This window comes from Neophocaena asiaeorientalis, unplaced genomic scaffold (genome assembly GCF_003031525.2).
Source record: "Neophocaena asiaeorientalis asiaeorientalis breed wild unplaced genomic scaffold, Neophocaena_asiaeorientalis_V1.1 scaffold713, whole genome shotgun sequence".
Lineage (NCBI taxonomy): Eukaryota > Metazoa > Chordata > Mammalia > Artiodactyla > Phocoenidae > Neophocaena > Neophocaena asiaeorientalis.
Window position 1 is genome coordinate 356,066 of NW_020174925.1, and position 17,725 is coordinate 373,790.

The window sequence follows — 17,725 nt, forward strand, 5'->3', positions numbered from 1 at the left end:
AAACTGAGCTCTAAAAGACAGTGACATTGCCAGAGGGATAGTTTTTGTTTTGAAGATTATTTTGAACATGACTATTTGCTGAGGGAAAACACACACACACACACACACACACACACACACACTCACACACACACACACACACAGGCTGGAGTTATAAGAAAGATGATAACTGATGAAGCCAGTTCCTGAAAGAGGAGAGAAAGATTAGAATCTAAGGACAGTTGTGTGGATTAGACCTGGTCAAAAGGTTCACCTCTTTCTCTGCAGTAGTGAGAGAAGTGTCTTTGTAGAGGGTTGAGAAGTACAGTTGAGTGCTGAGAGGAAGACCCAACTTTTCTCTTTAGAAGCTTAGCTAGTACAGGCAAGGAGAGAAAGAATTTAACCAGGGAATGCAAATGCAGGTAAATCTATAGAGAATTGGAGCAGAAAAGCTGAGGGAACTGACACCTGATGGCCTCTATTTTCTCTGTGAAAAATGAAGCAATATGATAAGAGAACAAAGTGAAGGTCTGGAAGAGCCACTGAGGAGAATGTGGAGGGGTGTGTAATAGAATTGCAGAGTAGTATTTAGACCCAGGAATATATCCCCTAACTGTGCACCAATCCACGTGATTGTAAGGTTTCTTTTTTTTGCGGGCCTCTCACTGTTGTGGCCTCTCCCGTTGCGGAGCAACAGGCTCCCGACGCACAGGCTCAGTGGCCATGGCTCACAGGCCCAGCCGCTCCGCAGCATGTGGGATCTTCCCGGACCGGGGCACGAACCCGTGTCCCCTGCATCGGCAGGCGGACTGTCAAGCACTGTGCCACCAGGGAAGCCCCTGTAAGGTTTCTTAAGCAGGATTCAGTCGAGTGTAGAATGGGCAGGTATTTCTGTGGTGTGTGAAAAAAGACACTAGGCTACAAAGGCACGGTCGAAACCCACGACCACTTCAAAGTACACCTCCCCCCATCCTCACCCCACAGATTTTTCATGGGTCAAAATACTGAGTATCTAGAGAATGGAGACTTTTTTCCTCTTCTGGGGCCTAGGATTAGTCCCTTATATTCAGAAGACATTCAGATATTGTTGACTGATTGGATTAATTAATAAATAAAATCTGACTCTGCTAAACATTTCTGAATACAAGCATTAGGTTTAAATTTTTATCTACTGGAGGTGAATATATTGAATAATTCAAAGCATTAGAACACTGTTCCAAGAGCTATATTCCCATAATTTACTTATGCTTAAAATGATTAGACTGATGCCAAACTCTAATAAAACCCATTCTGTAACACAAAAGTTTATTAGAATAAAAATACATGTACCGTATACAATGTTAAAATTATTTCACATCGCATGTAGGTTTTACCTCCATTAGTTTTTTTTTTTAATGCTTTTAAAGTCTGTGCTTTAAATAATTTGCACATCTGTAAACAAATCTTAGATTATCAAAGATGCAATGTATCCACTAGATACTGAACATCAAAATTTAGGAATTGGAACTGATAGTTATATCCTATTGCACTAAATATTCCTCTAAAGTTCTGGACAAAGAAGAAAAAAGAGATTAAAATAAATCACTTGAAATGAGGTAAGTTGTATGAAAAGGTTTTTAATAGCAAATATCACCAATGTTGAGATGAGAATATTAAAAATATTCATGGAAAATTCACTTAAATGTTTGCAATAGTCTAGGTTATTTTTAAAAACAAAAAATTAAAAATTACCAAAATTCCTTATTAGAAAAAGAGACAATTACTGGTTCTATAAGATCTGTATACATTCTGAGTCTTTTATTTAGAAAAAAGAAGTGATACAAACATTCACAAGTTTAGCAAAAAGGAAAAAAAAGTGACTATTAGGACTAACATTTCAAGCTGCCTTTTGGGAAGAAAATTAAAAACAGAGGTAGATGGTTAAATATATTAGTAGCCAAGTTACTCAAATGACTAATTTTTGTTTTGGTAGACATTCACCAAATTTTTATGCTTGAAGCCAAACAGTAAAATATTTAGGAGAAGAGAGTAAGATCTAGCACAGGTTATTTTCCTTTTATCAAAGAAAAATAATAAAAATAAACCAGGCTTAAGACCCCTGTTATGGATATGATTGTATAAAGCACTACAGTTCATGCACTTTTTAAAGCAGGAGAATGAACCTTATCCCTAAGCTTCCTAGTTTTATTTGAGGCCCAGCCCCAAGCCCCAGCAGGCCTGGTCAATCAAAGTAGGACTGCAGGGTGCCTCGGCGCCGGACATCGCAGGTCCAGCAGTGGAAGCCTCCTCCCAGGGAATTGGCATTACGAATGTTAACCTTAATGGTACTGATACCTGCATGGAAAGAGAGAGACGTGGCCAGTTAGATGGACTCACATGAAGATTCTTCTATAGAAATGAGCCTAAAAATGGGTAGGAATACTGTGGTTCTAACCCATAAGTCCACCCCAGGATAGTCTTTCAATTTTATTCGTCAATTATATTTCATCTGATCTATTCCACTGCTAATATAAAACCTTCACCAGAAAGTCAGCAGAGACTCTGAAGTCTATTTTGTTCTACTGACTATTCACAAGTCAACAGGTTTCATGAGCGGATATATCTGACAAACGTTCAGAAACAATCCAAATAGTAAAATTTCAAGGCCTTTTAGAATTATGCTTTAACTACTTTGTCAGACTGTTTCTAATTTTACCATGTCAATTTAGTAAGAAAAGTATAATTTAGCCAACCTGAAAAGTTGACTTTACCTGCCCACATACAAGCAGAGTTTATCTGACATAATTAGCTTGACCAGGCCACCTTAAGGAAACAATGGAACAGAGTTCATCTGGGTTGTATGGTCATACAGGTATCAGAGCTACTCAGGCAATTAGTTTAATCCAGCACCATTTGTATTAATATGGTTATGATGTACATGGCCCAGTCAACCAATGGTATTTTGGAAGAATCTGTTGTGTTTGGCATAATGGGGTTTTAAAAAGAAAATCTATTCTCCTCTCTCAAGGAATCCATTATTTTGAGAGGAAAGCTAAGCTACAGAGTTGCTAAAGGGTCCACTGGTATAGTTAGAAAGGCAGCATGAGTCATCTGGAAAGCCTTTCATGAGAAAGTAAGACTGAGCAGGGCTTTGAAGAGTAAAAACAGGGTTTGGACACGGGCTCAGGAGTGGGCTTGGGATAAGAAGTGGGCTTTTAACAATGAGCATGTGTTTCTTGATAGAAAGACATATCTATCTTAGTCAGATGGCTAGAGCCATATAACCTTGAACTGGAGAGAATTTAATTTGCTTTAACAAGTTCCCTATGTTCAAAAAGACTTTATTAAAAACAAAATTATAAATCAGATATTTGGTACTTAATAATATTTTAAGTTGAGAAACAATAAAATCTTAAAGGACAGGAAACTGAACCCAAGCAACTGGCTTATTTAACAAAAGCCACGAAAAAAAAAGTGGGATAGCATTACAGGTGAAATCATTAGATTGGGCTCAATCTAAAACTAATGGGCTAATCTTTTTAAACTGATACTTCATTAAAGAGGGATGTTTCAAAGGGGCAAACAATATCTTCTGAGTAATACACCTGAAATATAAGACATAAATCAAAACATGACTTGATTTCAATAAGTGTACTGCCTGGCTTTATTTGACACTTAGGATATGTCAAGTAGAATGATAGTGATAAACACACTTCTGCACCCTAATAACAGCGATATGAAAATTCTTTCAACGCTTTTCTCAGTATAGAATAACTGGTCTAAATGTTGAATACCACGATAAGCAAATTCCCACCCAAGTAATAACCAGTTCTGCTTTTTAGTTCAAAGCTGAAATGATTTACTGACATCCTCTATTGTATTTCATTACTTTGTTCACAGTGCTTATCACACAGATAAGTCACTTCTGTATCTGTATCCTTATACATCCTTTAAAATATGTAATGACAAATTACTTTTAAAGGACCCCAACAATTTCTTATTTGGCGAAGGGCCAAATCATCTATATGCTTATCTGCAAAGGGGTAGCTCTCCACACTTGGGCATCAGGAAGTTAGATAAGTCATAGAAGACTGATAAACCTATTGCTCAGGGGGTGTTTAAGGAGCCTGGGCTGCATCTCCAACCTTTTGAGGTGGTGACTGTTGAAAACAAGTATATTGTCCACCTACAAAATAACAACTTGGTACTTCTAAAAGGAACAGAAATTTAATTAGATAAATCATACATCAGACCTAGCATGTCATTTCTTCTCATTTAATATTTTTGAATATGAACATGTTTCATTTATGCTGGGTACATACCCAGCTTTTCAAACATCTTTTGAATCGGGACTTCGTTGGCATCCACCATAACACGCTTTTCATCTAGCATTAAGACATTCATGGAAAGCCATTTGGACGACATCCAGAGTGGGTGATCTAAAAATAGCAATAACCGTTAAATCATGTCTGCTGTTATTCTTGGTAAAAGCAAGGATTCAGAAGTGAAGAATATTCAAGTGACAGCTCAATTCTTTCAATAGTTCAGTTTCCCTGTGAAAATTTATTTTAATCTTAAGACTATCTGTAAATGTTATGAATCAATCCATACTCATTACACATTTGAATTTCGTCTTGTTGTCTTTAAAAAGCCATTTCTTGCTTTCCGTCAAATTGTTTTGTACTGATTTTTCATGTCTTTTCATTTTCATTTTCTATGGAAGGAGAGGTTGTGAACACAAGTCCAGCCTTGTTCTAGTACCCGTAGTGCCAAGCACCAGTTTACTGCTTACCAGAGAAATATTCTAAATTGCTAATATGCAGGCTGCTGTCTATAGGTGAAAGATTCTTGGCCACTGAAGTAATTATTTTAGGCTATGAGTATACAAAAGTAAACATACCATCTGGGATGACTGGTATTGGAGGAGTAACTATGGTCCATCCTGCTTTCTTGAAAAGATCAATCTGCAAGACCAAAATAAAAAAAACCCCCCCAAACCCAAAGAGGCTTAAATCGATAGATACTATTCTTATCATTCTTGGTCTCTGATAGCCCTTATGATTAATAATTCTTTTTGAGAAGCTGTCTTCTCAACTGCCAAAATTAAAATTTCAAAACATTTGGGTGATTTTGTCTGAATCTTAGTTAAAATGTACATAAAGTCCTCAGATTGCCAGATTAAAGTTAAAAAGTAACAGAAATGTTAAAGCTTTTAAAAATATTCTTGTGCTTTTCACAGGTTTCAGAGATTTTTTTAAAAGACCAAAGATATTTTCCTTGAGAAATTCTCATTAAAGAAAATGAAAATATTTCCTCTTACTTAGTTGTAAGAAAACAAAATATGACTATGTCAAACCCATAGTCCATCCACTTCATAGTCTGTCACTTTGCGTCTGTGACCATGGTATAAAGACAGATGTTAGGAATATACCCCCAAAGAACCATAACTGTCCCTAGTGACCTATTATAACCCAACCATCCCTAGTTCACATACCCACTTAGTATATAAATTATATTAAATAAATATTTAATAATATATGTAATTGATTTATGTAAATTATATATAAATAAATTAAAATGAAGTGAATAAGTAATCTTGGTCATTGGTCTAAATATATAGAATAGAAATGAACAGTGATATGGTAAAATAGTGAATTTTGCAATGGCGCACTGCAGCCCAGCAAATAACACAAAATCACTCACCGCCCAACTGGAAGTAGGGGGCAGCGGGCAGAAGTAGGAGGCTGCAGGGGGGGATAGACCTGCTGCAGTGCAGTGGCTCTGCTCCTCCCCTGCAGGGTGGGCCTGGCTGAAGGGAGCCCCACTGGAGAGGGAAGAAGACACCCACTGCCTAGTGGTGTTACCCCAGACATGCAGAGATCATCTTGTTTGCAATTCATCTGCTGAGGAACCTCAGCTGCAAGTTATGAGATAATACCACGCTGTTCAATAAAGACACACACATACGCACAAACTTGAGGCTCTGACAGCAGCAAGCAGCCAAAGTCAGAGTCTGATGACACTACACTAATTATCACGGCTATAGTGTATATTTCTGAGTGTTGGACATCCTGTAGTAAATATAACATAAGCAATCCAATGTTTGATCATAATAATGTGAGCATTGCTGAATCTGTCGTTTAGAACCATTAGGAAATCACGGAAGGGCTTAAAATAATAGTGGCAATTCCTTCAGTTGCCAAACTCTCTTGATTTTCCAGAGTCCTAAGAACTCCCCTACCTGGTGACATGGTCGGTCAGGATTGGAAAGCACAAGACCGGGCCCAATGATATTGAAGGTGGCATCAATGTGCATCGGATTGGGGTCTTTAAAGGAGATGATATGCACTCTGTAGTCTGGAGCGAGATGCTTACGCATCCATTCAATGCCCATGTAGTTTGTCACCTGAAAATAAAAAAGGAGACATAAACCTATAAAGATTTGGTTCTATGTTTAGATAACTAAAAATAGGATGAAAATATTTTAATTTCGGAAATTTAAAATGTAATAATAAAGTGAGAAATTTCCGAGGTAGCCTTTATCAACCTGGCTTCTCTGTGCAAAGATGTCTCTTCCAGCTCGAATGAAGTCAGCAGCATCAAAGCATGGCTCGAACTCAGTCGTCACAAATTTTCCCTGAGCAGCCAATTTGTGTCTGTCTTCTACAGAATGGATGGGGTAATCCTAATTGGAACAGGAATGAACACACACAGTGCCTTGGTTCATGAGGAGATGACTCATAGGGCCTTCATTACTAAGAAAATTAGTTCAACATCATCATTTCCTGAAATACTACGGCCCTGTTCTAGACTGAAACAGGCATGGGAAGATGTAGGCCCATGCTAAGCAAACCAAAATAAACCAAACCACCAACAAAAAAATTAAAACCTAGGCATGACAAGTTCCTGATACTTGGAAGCAAGTGGTACAGAGGCAGTAATGAAACTGAAAATATTCCATGACCCATCCAATGATTTATGTATCTATCTACAGTATTGAAAATCTGCAAGATGAAGTCATTCTGTTCTTTTGAAAAAGGAAGTTGGCCCTGAGCCTAACTCATACCATAAAATGCAATGCCATGCATCCCCTACCAAATTTGACTGGGTATGCGGTTGGGTAATAGATTCTTTACTTACTTCTGTCTTCAAACCCATAAAGGGTTTAAAGAAATTTTCATTTTTTGATTCTTTCTATAAGTGATCAAATAGTAAGTGATCTAATAAGAGACATATACTTCCTTTTACTGTGAATATGGCCTACAGACCAAATTCTTTTTCTAGAAGAGGCTGGAGTTCAGCCTAGTGACTGTTCTGTCTCCACCAATGAATAGCTGTGCGCCTTTAGACAAGTTTTCCTCCCTGTAATGGAATGAAACTACTCCCTCATGAGGTTGTTGTGAAAAATAAACAGGACTGAGGATGTAAATAAAGTACTTAGTTCAAGATCTGGCACGTGGTAAACACCAATAAGTGTTAGCTATTACTATTACTGTTATTATAACTTATCATTTACTCTTATTTTCATCATAAAACAATCAGTTTTCGAAAAGTAGGTCATCTCAGCTTCTGAAATACATAATAAATACAAGGTATCAGAGAATCTCTCAGTCTCTGTGGATTATTTAGAGAAGTTACAAATAAGCTCTCCCGTAATTGGGGACTTACCTGGTCATAAAGCTCATCAGCCATTGTGGGCTTAGGAGCTGTTGTCCACTTGGCCCCGCGGCGGAAGTAGTCTTTGATAATTGCTCTGTATGCGCGGTACTCAAAGAAGCGAGCGCGCCAGGCCATGGGAGCCTCGATAATCTCATTTCCCACAACTATCAGGATGTCTCGAGGCATCGCACCATATAAACCTGTCAGGCCAGAAAGTTCCAGAGCAACTTCAGTGATGCTAATTTCCAAGACAGAAGAGTCTATATCATGTGATTTCATTCTTTGGCAAAAAAAATAAAAATTACAGAAAACCTATACGTGTATATGTACATAATTATACGCAAATGAAAAAATATTAAATGATACATGCTAGACTGTTAACATGAATTCTGTGTGGGGATGATGAAGCCAGGCCAAATAGAAAAAAAAAAAAAAGAAAAGAAAAGAGAAAAAGAAGCATCTCTTGTTCAAAGACATCTTGAACCACCAAGTTTTCACCTTTTGTAACTCCTAACAGAGTTTTTCAGGGAATATCAGTACCACAAGATGAAAATTGGGCCAAGGATCACTTATACAACTGTAAATTAGAACACACCGAACTCCGCAACTAAGGAGCCCACCTGCCACAACTAAGACCCAGCACAACCAAATAAATAAATATTAAAAGAAAGACACACACTGAACTCAGGCACAAAAACAATCCAGCAGCAGTGTCAGTTAAAAATAAGATGGGGATGTTTCTGCTCCTCTTTTAATTTCTGTTCTTGAGGAAAATTAAATGGAATCCACTGGTCTTATGTAAGGAAATGCTCATGAAGTTTAGAAAAACTGCTTCTTTCAAGGAAATTCTAGATTTACAATGGCGTTTAAAATGTGTACATCTAAGTCTTACCAAAAAGAACCAAACTGTTCCTAAATAATCTTTAAAGTTTTGAAGGATTATTAAAACAAAGGGATCTCTGAGAAATAATCAGAGCTTTCTCCTTACAGATTGAGAGAAATAAAATTAAGACCCTAGCAGTTTAAGTATCCAGTATCACTTACCCGTAGACTCAAAATCAGGAGTTTTATACTTCAAGGACCAGTCGATGGCGTCAGGCCTCCTCACTGTCACTCCTTCCATTTTTAAAATATTGCACATTTCTTCAATTTCGGCAACAGCCTTTTTCAAATGATCTTTGGGAAAATGATGGCCCCCATACTTTCGGTAAAAAGTCCAGTACTTTTCATATGTGTTGGCCTAGAACCAGAAGAAAGTAAGTGAAATACTTACAGGAGAAAATTACAGCTCAAGATAGGTTCATAGGTTGTGAACAATTACTTGTATAACTTACTGGAATTGAGACTGAGACCACATCTGGTGCAGTGTTCGTCCCCAGAACCAAGCACACTGACTCTGGGGAGACACTCAATATTTGTTGAATGAAGATCTCTAAATTCTCTGGATGTTTTGAGACCTTTTGTTCCTTCTGCCTGAGATCTCATGCCTTACCACACACAGCATGTCTGCCCTCACATGGGCTTGGAACGCTCTTGGGCCACTTTTTACATGCTTCATAGACAAAATAGGACATGGATGCTCCCATTAGACAGTCTCGATGAAATCAAATAAGAGAACAAACAAAACAGCTTAAGAGAATAAAAGTACACCTAAACGAAGATAAAACCATGGGCTACCCAGGCATCCCAGAATTCTGTCTAAAAAACAGCACTTCAAGATACTTTGTAGGAAAATAGGACACTGCTCCCTTAAAGGTTAGGGACATACTCTCAACTATGCTTTGTTTCTCTTAAAAAGCCATTATTGATTATTTTCTCATTCAACAGAATCACCACTTGGCAAACCTGTGCAGCAGTACAAGTCTACCTTTAGTGCTTCCTACACTTCCCTGCCAAAGTGTCTCTCCTCACCAGCCTCTCTCCTCCCCAATTCATCTAAGCTTTCATAGTGCTTCAGGTCCTTTCACCATAAAAAGAAGTGATTTGAGGGCTTCCCTGGTGGCGCAGTGGTTGAGAGTCCGCCTGCTGATGCAGGAGACATGGGTTCGTGCCCCGGTCCGGGAAGATCCCACATGCCACGGGGCGGCTGGGCCCGTGAGCCATGGCCGCTGAGCCTGCACATCCAGAGCCTGTGCTCCGCAACGGGAGAGGCCACAACAGTGAGAGGCCCACGTACCGCGAAAAAAAAAAAAAAAAAGTGATTTGATAAGCAAATCCCCAAATTTTTAAGTAGCTGAAAAAAAAATCTTAACATTTAGGAAGTGTCCAAGGGTTATACGCATTTTAAATGACAACTGAATGGAAAGCGGTTGAATGCTTTAAAAAGTCTCAATCAATTTGCTAAAAATTACTATTGAATTAGGGTAGGTACAACAACTATAAAATACTGGTTTTCAAAAGTGGAAAAGTCTGGAAGGATTCTTCATTCAGATTGTTTTCCATGTGCAAATTTCTCAAATTAAAAAATACATTGGGAAATGTAGGAGACACACGTGGATATAATTTATTAAGACACATAAAGCAGAATTCCAATCAGAAGATCCAAATGCTAAGAAAAAGCCTTGGACCTTCATCAAAAGATTGGCAAAGCAACGTACATTTATATGTTTTAAGTTTTTAAAAAATGTTTAAAGCAGGTATTTTTATTTTATTCTTATTTTTAACATTATTGAAGTATAATTGCTTTACAATGGTGTGTTAGTTTCTGCTTTATAACAAAGTGAATCAGTTATACATATACATATGTCCCCATATCTCTTCCCTCTTGCATCTCCCTCCCACCCTCCCTATCCCACTGCTCTAGGTGGTAACAAAGTACCAAGCTGATCTCCCCGTGCTATGCGGCTGCTTCCCACTAGCTAGCTATTTTACATTTGGTAGTGTATATATGTCCATGACACTCTCTCACTTTGTCCCAGCTTACCCTTCCCCCTCCCTGTATCCTCAAGTCCATTCTCTAGCAGGTCTGTGTTAAAGCAAGTGTTTTTAAAGTGTTTCCTTATATCATTGATTAACCAACCACTAGCCCTAATCATGTCCGATAAGGTTTCCATTATTACAAATCAGATAACTTCAGACAGACTATGGTAAGTGCCATAAAGAAGGGGAAACTGGGTAATGAGACAGGCTATCTAGATGTCTAGCTCTTTAATGTCAAAGACCATGTCTCTTCCAGATTATATGTCTCTACTTCCACTTTCACCTCAGCCTGATAAATATCAAACATATGGAAGCAGACCTGCCTCTTGTTAGTTCAATACCTAGGTTCACATCAGTTAGGCTGGAGCTGAGCCTGCTGGGGAGGGAATAAGAATCTGAAAAACAGGTCTTCAGCAAACAGGGAGATGCCAGTGAAGCTCTAAAACAGGGGCTGGCAAACTAAAGTCCATGGGCCAAATCTGGACTGCTGACTGTTTATGCAAATAAAGTTTTATGGAACATAGAAATACTCATTTACATATGGCCTGTGGTGGTTTTGCACTACAGTGGCAGAGTTGAGAGTGGAGTAGTTGTGACAGAGACCTATGGTCTGCAAAGCCTGAAACATTAATTATCTGGCCCTGTAAAGAAAAACCTTGCCAAACCCTGTCTAAATGATCAGTTAGTTGCTTTACTTTTGAAGATCTATAGGTAAACAATAAGCTCGATTTCTGGCCCATGAAAAATGTTATCAGAATTAAAAATTTGATTGCTTGTTAAGATCAATCCACTCTTTTAAAAAGCAGAACAAAACAAGAGCACTCTACTGTTTTCTACTCCTAGGAGGTCCTGCAGTAGCAACCAGAGGAGAGGATAATAATGACTCTTTATATTCCTCTCAGACACATCCTGGTACTACTCATCCATTCACCACTTCCTCCTTCTCATGCCAGGCACATCTCTAACAGTCCACGAGGGGACAAGAAGTCTTTGAAAATTTAACACTGGGTGAAATAGTTTCTGCTGCACAGCCATGTTTTCTTGCTGGACACATTCCAAAGTATCCCATGTGACTATTTGTGCAGAGTGAAGCTTGCTTGATAAATATAAACTTCCCTGGGAGAAAAAAGTTATTTGAACAAGTGTGAATGCTCTTGTATAGTTCATACTCTGGCTAAGGGTGGACAAAGTCTGAGTGATCAGGCCAGACTACATTTTCCAAGAGATAGTTGGAAATTATTTACACTTCCTTTACAACCCTGCTAAGTAAGTTAGCAATCATTTACCAAGTGTCTGCAAGATAAAAAAACACTATATTAAATGCTTAGCATGGGATGTTTTTAATAATCTGTTGCAGACATGTGGCTGCACTCCTAGAAACCTGATAGTCTTTCAGAGCCTAAAATCCTTTAGGGGTGTTTGCCAAATGAATTTTAAATACTGTCTTTGGAAGGCTAGGAAATCTCAATAGAAACATTATTTATCCAGCTGCAAACTGATATTACCTTAATGTTGATCGACTTTGTATTTTTTTTATTAATTTTTATTTGAGTATAGTTGCTTTACAATGTTGGGTTAGTTTCTGCTGTACAGAAAGTGAATCAGCTATACGTATACACATATCCCCTCTTTTTTGGATTTCCTTCCCATTTAGGTCACCACGGAGCACTGAGTAGAATTCCCTGTGCTGTACAGTAGGTTCTCATTAGTTATCTATTTTATATATAGTAGTGTGTATATGTCAATCCCAATCTCCCAATTCATCCCACTCGACTTTGTATTTTTAAAAGGTCCTTTTATCAAGGGCTTTAGAAAAAAAAGACAAAAGCAAAACAAAAAGCACATATTTGATGGAAAGTATTCACCATGTTTGCAGAATAAAAAGCCACATAGCTTTCAAAAATTGTGCTTCCTGATGACTATGTTCCTCATTCCCATAAAATTTTTCTAGCACTTACGTCTTCCAACATATCTTATGCTCTAATTGCCTATAAATGGTTTACTACACTATTTTATATTTCATTGGTCCCAAACTGATTAATATATCTGTGTCATTTTTCTCCAACTAGAAGGTAAGACCTTCTAGTTGGCCATGCGTGTCTTAGATTTAATTTCCTCTCCCTCGATACCTAGTTTCTTATGTGTCATAAAGCAGAAATAACCAGACAAATGAATGAAATCAATACTGCTAAAGCTACTATTATCTACAATTATTATACCCTCAAGAGACTTGGCAAATTGCATCCATACAACTATAATGAGTTGTAGTTTTGTCCTTTAAAAATAAATAACATGTAACTTTTACCTTCCTATTTAATCTCATTAGGTAGATAGCAACCCTCTTAATATCTTCATTTTAGTGAGGCCCAGAAATCTGTGGAATCAAGATCACAAGGTCAAATAGCTGATTAACTGAGATTAGCTAATAAGCTTTTATCAAATACCTAATTCAATCCTGATCTCCTGACTTCAGCCTGGCACACCTTCCAAAAGTCCATGAAATTTCAAAATCTAAAATCATAAATCAAGTGACAAAGAATTCAAAATAATGTCTTAGAATTCTGATTCCGTAAGATCACATGATATAAAAGTCAATTATTCTCAAGACAAATAGAAGGATAAACTATTGTCTGAATTTGAAATTTAATTCCACCCAATTAAAATGGTTAGGGGATGGGACTTCCTTTCAAGAAAAGACTTCAGGGCTTCCCTGGTGGCGCAGTGGTTAAGAATCCGCTTGCCAATGCAGGGGACACGGGTTCGAGCCCTGGTCTGGGAAGATCCTACATGCCACAGAGCAGCTAAGCCCGTGCGCCACAACTGCTGAGCCTGCCCTCTAGAGCCCGCGAGCCACAACTACTGAAGCCCACGCACCTAGGGCCCGTGCTCCACAGCAGGAGAGGCCACCGCAATGGGAGGCCTGCACACCATAATGAAGAGCGGCCCCTGTTCACCACAACTAGAGGAAGCCTGCGCCCAGCAATGAAGACTCAACACAGCCAAAAATAAATGAATAAAATAAACTTATTAAAAAAAAAAAGACTTTAAAAAGATCGTGCCTTTTTAAAACATGTGGATGATACATAAATTAATCTGTTCATCAAATTTCAAATATCAAAACCAAAGGTAGTTTCAGAACAACTAGAAGAAGTTATGACTTTTTCTATTACCTTCTCTTCAAGGTCTAACTCAAGAATTATTTTCTTCGTTTAGGAAGAAGACTTCCTAACTATTCAGCATTTGGTCATTGCTTTTCCCTTAGCTCTCCTGGTATTTGAATTCAACTGCCTTGCCAGCTAGTTGCCATAAGATACTTAGTATTAGTCTTCATTTCTACGTAATAAACATCATCCCTCTCCAAATGGAAAACAAGTTCTTTTGTGCTAATAACTCTGGAGCCCTGAGCCCACGTGCCGCAACTACTGAAGCCTGCGTGCCTAGAGCCCATGCTCCGCAACAGGAGAAACCATCACAATGAGAAGCCCATGCACCACGCGAAGAGTAGCCCCTGCTCACCGCAACTAGAGAAAGCCCACATGTAGCAATGAAGACCCAATGCACCAAAAAATAAATAAATAAGTAAATTTATAAAAAAAAAATTACTCTGATAGAAGCTAGAGGTGGTTTAGAGAGTGCAGCAAATAGGGGAGACCAGTTAGGAGTTCACTGCAATAGTCCAGGCAGTAGATGAGATCCTGACCTAAGGCAGTAGCAGAGGGATGGAGGTAAGGTTCATTTTGATAAAAGACTTGTTCGATCTTAGAGAATGGATGTGGAGGATGTGACTGAAGGAGAAATAAATAAAAGTTTTAGCTTGAATAAATAAGAATGCCCAAAACTGAAAGGAAGGAATGAAGAACGTCCCAGTTTTGCAGAGTGGCTGGCACCTGAACTCAAATGTGCCATGTTTGAGGTCCAGTGGCAATATCCAGCAAGGAATTTAACGTGTTCATATGGACAGAATTCAGGAGAGAGATCTGGACCAGAGTGTAGGGGTGGGAGGAAGCTATGAGAACAGCTACAGTGAAATTCTGTTCAGCCCAACATTACAGACCGTAAAGGAAGAAGATGTGAGGAATAGGGAAAGAACTAATATCCCCCCCACCAAAGGGTCTCCCCAAACCTGAAGGAGGGAGTAATCATTGGTGTAGATAGTGTCAAATACTGCAGAGATGCCAAGTAAGATATCATCAGCCACTGGATCTGGGTAGTCTTGGGTAAGCTAAAGTGAACACAGTTACAGAGGAGAGTGGGAGCAGAAGCCAGACTGCAGACCATGAGGAATGAACCCGCTCAGACATGTGAAACCCTGGCTTTACCTTCACCTCCACAGTGAATGGTGGAACACAGGCATTTTCTGCTCTGCCCACTATCACTTCCTCTAAGGGGTCCCATTCGTTGTAAGAGGAGACAGGGCAGTCCTTGGGCAGAGGATCAGTGGCCTTGTCGTCAGCTGCACAGGAATTCCGGGAGGAAGCCGTAGCTGCCTGGGTGCTCTGGAAAGTTCGCTGCACCCATCCCGTTACAGTTCTTCCAAGCTTCCAAGAACAAAGAAAAGATTATTGTGTGGTCCTGCACAGTACTTGGGGGAGGGGGAAGTAGAGGTAGGATGAAAACCCAGGATAACACAGCCAGGCATTTAAAATCTTTTAGGAGAATGTAAACCGAGATGTTAGTGGATAGGTGGGTAGTGGGGTTACAGATTTTACTTCTGTGTTTATTTATACATTATCTTTTTATGTATTATGTTAATTGGTATAACTCTTTAAAACTTCTCAGAAGATTTTGTCCCCAAAGACCATACACCCCCATTTACATCTCGGAATGGTTTTCTGCAATCAAGCCTTAAGCAAGTTTCTGCAGATGATGGGTCACCCTTCTTCCCAGAAAACCACAGAAAGTGGCTCCGGATCTCCCTGCCAAGTCCAGCTGGGGGAGGGAGCCTCCTGTCCCTTTCAGTACCAAAGGTTACTAGTATTAGGATCCTCTTCCCCCGCCCCACGCAAATGAAACTATAGAAGCATTTTAAATGACTTTCTCTTTCAGAATAATCAGCTTCAAACCATCAATTTGTCCTCACTGACACACACTTCACATTATTTGGCACTGCAATTATGAGAGAGTGACCAAGTGCCATAGGCTTATTTTACAGATGGTCCACAGTACCCTAGGCAAGATAAGGATTAACTAACCCAGGTACAAACTTAAACAACTAGGAAGGAGATCTAAGAACTTCAAAAAAGGCTTTTGAAAATCTAGAGCCCATAAACTCTAGATCAGGGAGAGTCCCTCATACACTGGGCAAACCTCAACCCCACAAATCTCTATCCGGTTCTGTTAAAAGCCTTAGGAAGGAGGCAGGAGGGGAGCCAGGGTGGAGACTAAAAAGCAGGAGGGAGTGACAGCTGTTCTGAAGCCAGTTGCTGGCGGAAGCCAAACTGCCTGGCTATTCCCGTCCCAGGAGCTAGGGAGGGTTTGCTGCAGGCGCGTGCTTGCATACCAGGAAAGCGGAGGGCAGGACCGGGCAGAAATCTGGGTACAGACCGAACTCGCTCCAACTCCTCTCGCGACTCAGGACTCCACGTTACACTTGGAATGAGCCAGCTCGCTCCCCCTCCGTCCCCGAGTCCCATTTCGCCCCTTCTCCCGTCCATCCACGGTACACGCAAGCCCAACTCTCTGCCCACCCATAGCGATGAGCCGCCAAAAGGCCGCCCTTTTTCACTAAGCGGTGTTGCTTGTCGCCCTCGCCCCCTCCGGCTGGGGAGGGCCGCGCCCCCCGCGCTGACGGCCAACGCAACCCGAGGCGCGTAGACCGCAGCTGTGCCCACTGGGTGTGGCCCCAACGCACGCCCCCTTCCCCTGGAACACCGCCAAGCTTTCGGCAGCCGGCAAAGGCTCCTGAAGCCGAGCTTCCAAGGGGGCCCAGAAAGGACAGGGTCGTGCAAGGCTGGCGGGGGAAAGCCAGGAAAGGAGAGGGGGAAGAGAGCACGCGGCTGCCCGATGAGGCGGCGGCGCACGCACCCGAGACCCGATGTAGTGCACCGCTTCGGCGCCGCGGCTCCCGCCGCGCAGACACCGCACCCGCAGCATCGTCTCGTGCCCGCCTGGTCCACAAGCCGACTGTGCCCAGCGCTCGGCCACCTCCTTCCGAGTGCCCCGAGAGCGCGCCCGCAGCAGGGTGTCCCGGTGCTCGGCCTTTTGTAGCCTCGCCCCGCCGCGGCCGCCCCCTCCTCCTCCCGCGCGCCCCCCCCTCCTCCCGCGCGCCCCATTGGCTGCCGGGAGCAGGTGGCGGGGCCGCGGAGCGCACGGCTGCGCGCGGGGCCGCACGGGAGTTAGGAACGGCAGGGAGAGCGGGGGACGCGGGGTCAAGTACCCCGGGCTGGCCCTCTGTTAGTTTGTCAGTCCGCCCACTGGTTTCTGCAGAGCTCCGCCAGCCCCGCCCGGGTCCGCCGAACCAGGCCCCCAGTCTCAGGGACGGGGAGGAGGACGCGATTTCTGACGAGTCAAGTAATGATATATACATGTATGGTTTTAAATTTACATTTATAGATTTAAATATGCAAAGCGTGAGTAGAGTCTCACGTTTAAATTCATCTCTGTGCACTGATCCACTCCCCTCATTTTGCAGTGAACGAAACCACCTCAAGTTTAGGTGGCTTCTTAGGGCAACACCGGGATGGAGCCTGGAGGGGACCAAGTCTGGAATTCAGGTCATCCGCTCCCCAGGGTGCTGCGTGGTCCACCCACTAGCCTGTTACGTGTTCTTCGGAATACTTGTCGTTTCATTGTCTTCGGCCATGTGTCCCTGGCTTGAGAAACTCAGTCATGAAAATAGAGATAAATGTGGGCCAGAAATGAGGGAGGACTACAGGGAATTTTTTCCCTTCTATCTCATGTATTTAAAATTTTGTTTCAATTTGATAAAGATACATTTGTTAGAAAAGTAGCTCCCAAACAGTGCAAAGTTTTAATTGCTGCAGATTTGTGCAAAACTAGAGAACTCGGTTTAACATTTATATTGTTAGAAGGAGAGGGGACAGAGAGTATTTCATGTCTGTGCCTACAGTATATGTAATTACTTATTTTTAATAAGTAATTCAGAGCTGTCATTTTTTTTCAGATGGGTTCTTTTTTTTTTTTTAATTCTTTTTTCTTTATTCTCCTCTGCAGTAGTTATTTCCACTAT

General features: G+C 40.8%; 1 protein-coding gene across 1 annotated transcript; it reads right to left on the reverse strand.

Moving 5' to 3' along the window:
• Positions 1-1,266: 1,266 nt before the first annotated feature.
• GATM (glycine amidinotransferase) lies at positions 1,267-16,736 on the reverse strand. Its single transcript, XM_024761359.1, has 9 exons — positions 16,561-16,736; positions 14,856-15,074; positions 8,662-8,857; positions 7,627-7,817; positions 6,506-6,643; positions 6,200-6,364; positions 4,859-4,922; positions 4,281-4,397; positions 1,267-2,313 (listed from the first exon to the last, which is right to left on the reverse strand). Exons 1-9 carry the CDS (start codon positions 16,627-16,629, stop codon positions 2,201-2,203), a joined length of 1,272 nt encoding a protein of 423 aa, XP_024617127.1. The 5' UTR covers positions 16,630-16,736; the 3' UTR covers positions 1,267-2,200.
• Positions 16,737-17,725: the final 989 nt, after the last annotated feature.

Coding starts and splice junctions, on each gene's coding strand:
- GATM (XM_024761359.1), bottom strand. CDS start 16,629: ATGCTGCGGGTGCGGTGTCTGCGCGGCGGGAGCCGCGGCGCCGAAGCG. Junction 8,858..14,855: donor CATTCACTGTGGAGGTGAAG/GTAAAGCCAGGG, acceptor TTCTGGTTCTAG/GCCAACACATATGAAAAGTA. Junction 6,365..6,505: donor TCTTTGCACAGAGAAGCCAG/GTTGATAAAGGC, acceptor TTTTATTTTCAG/GTGACAAACTACATGGGCAT.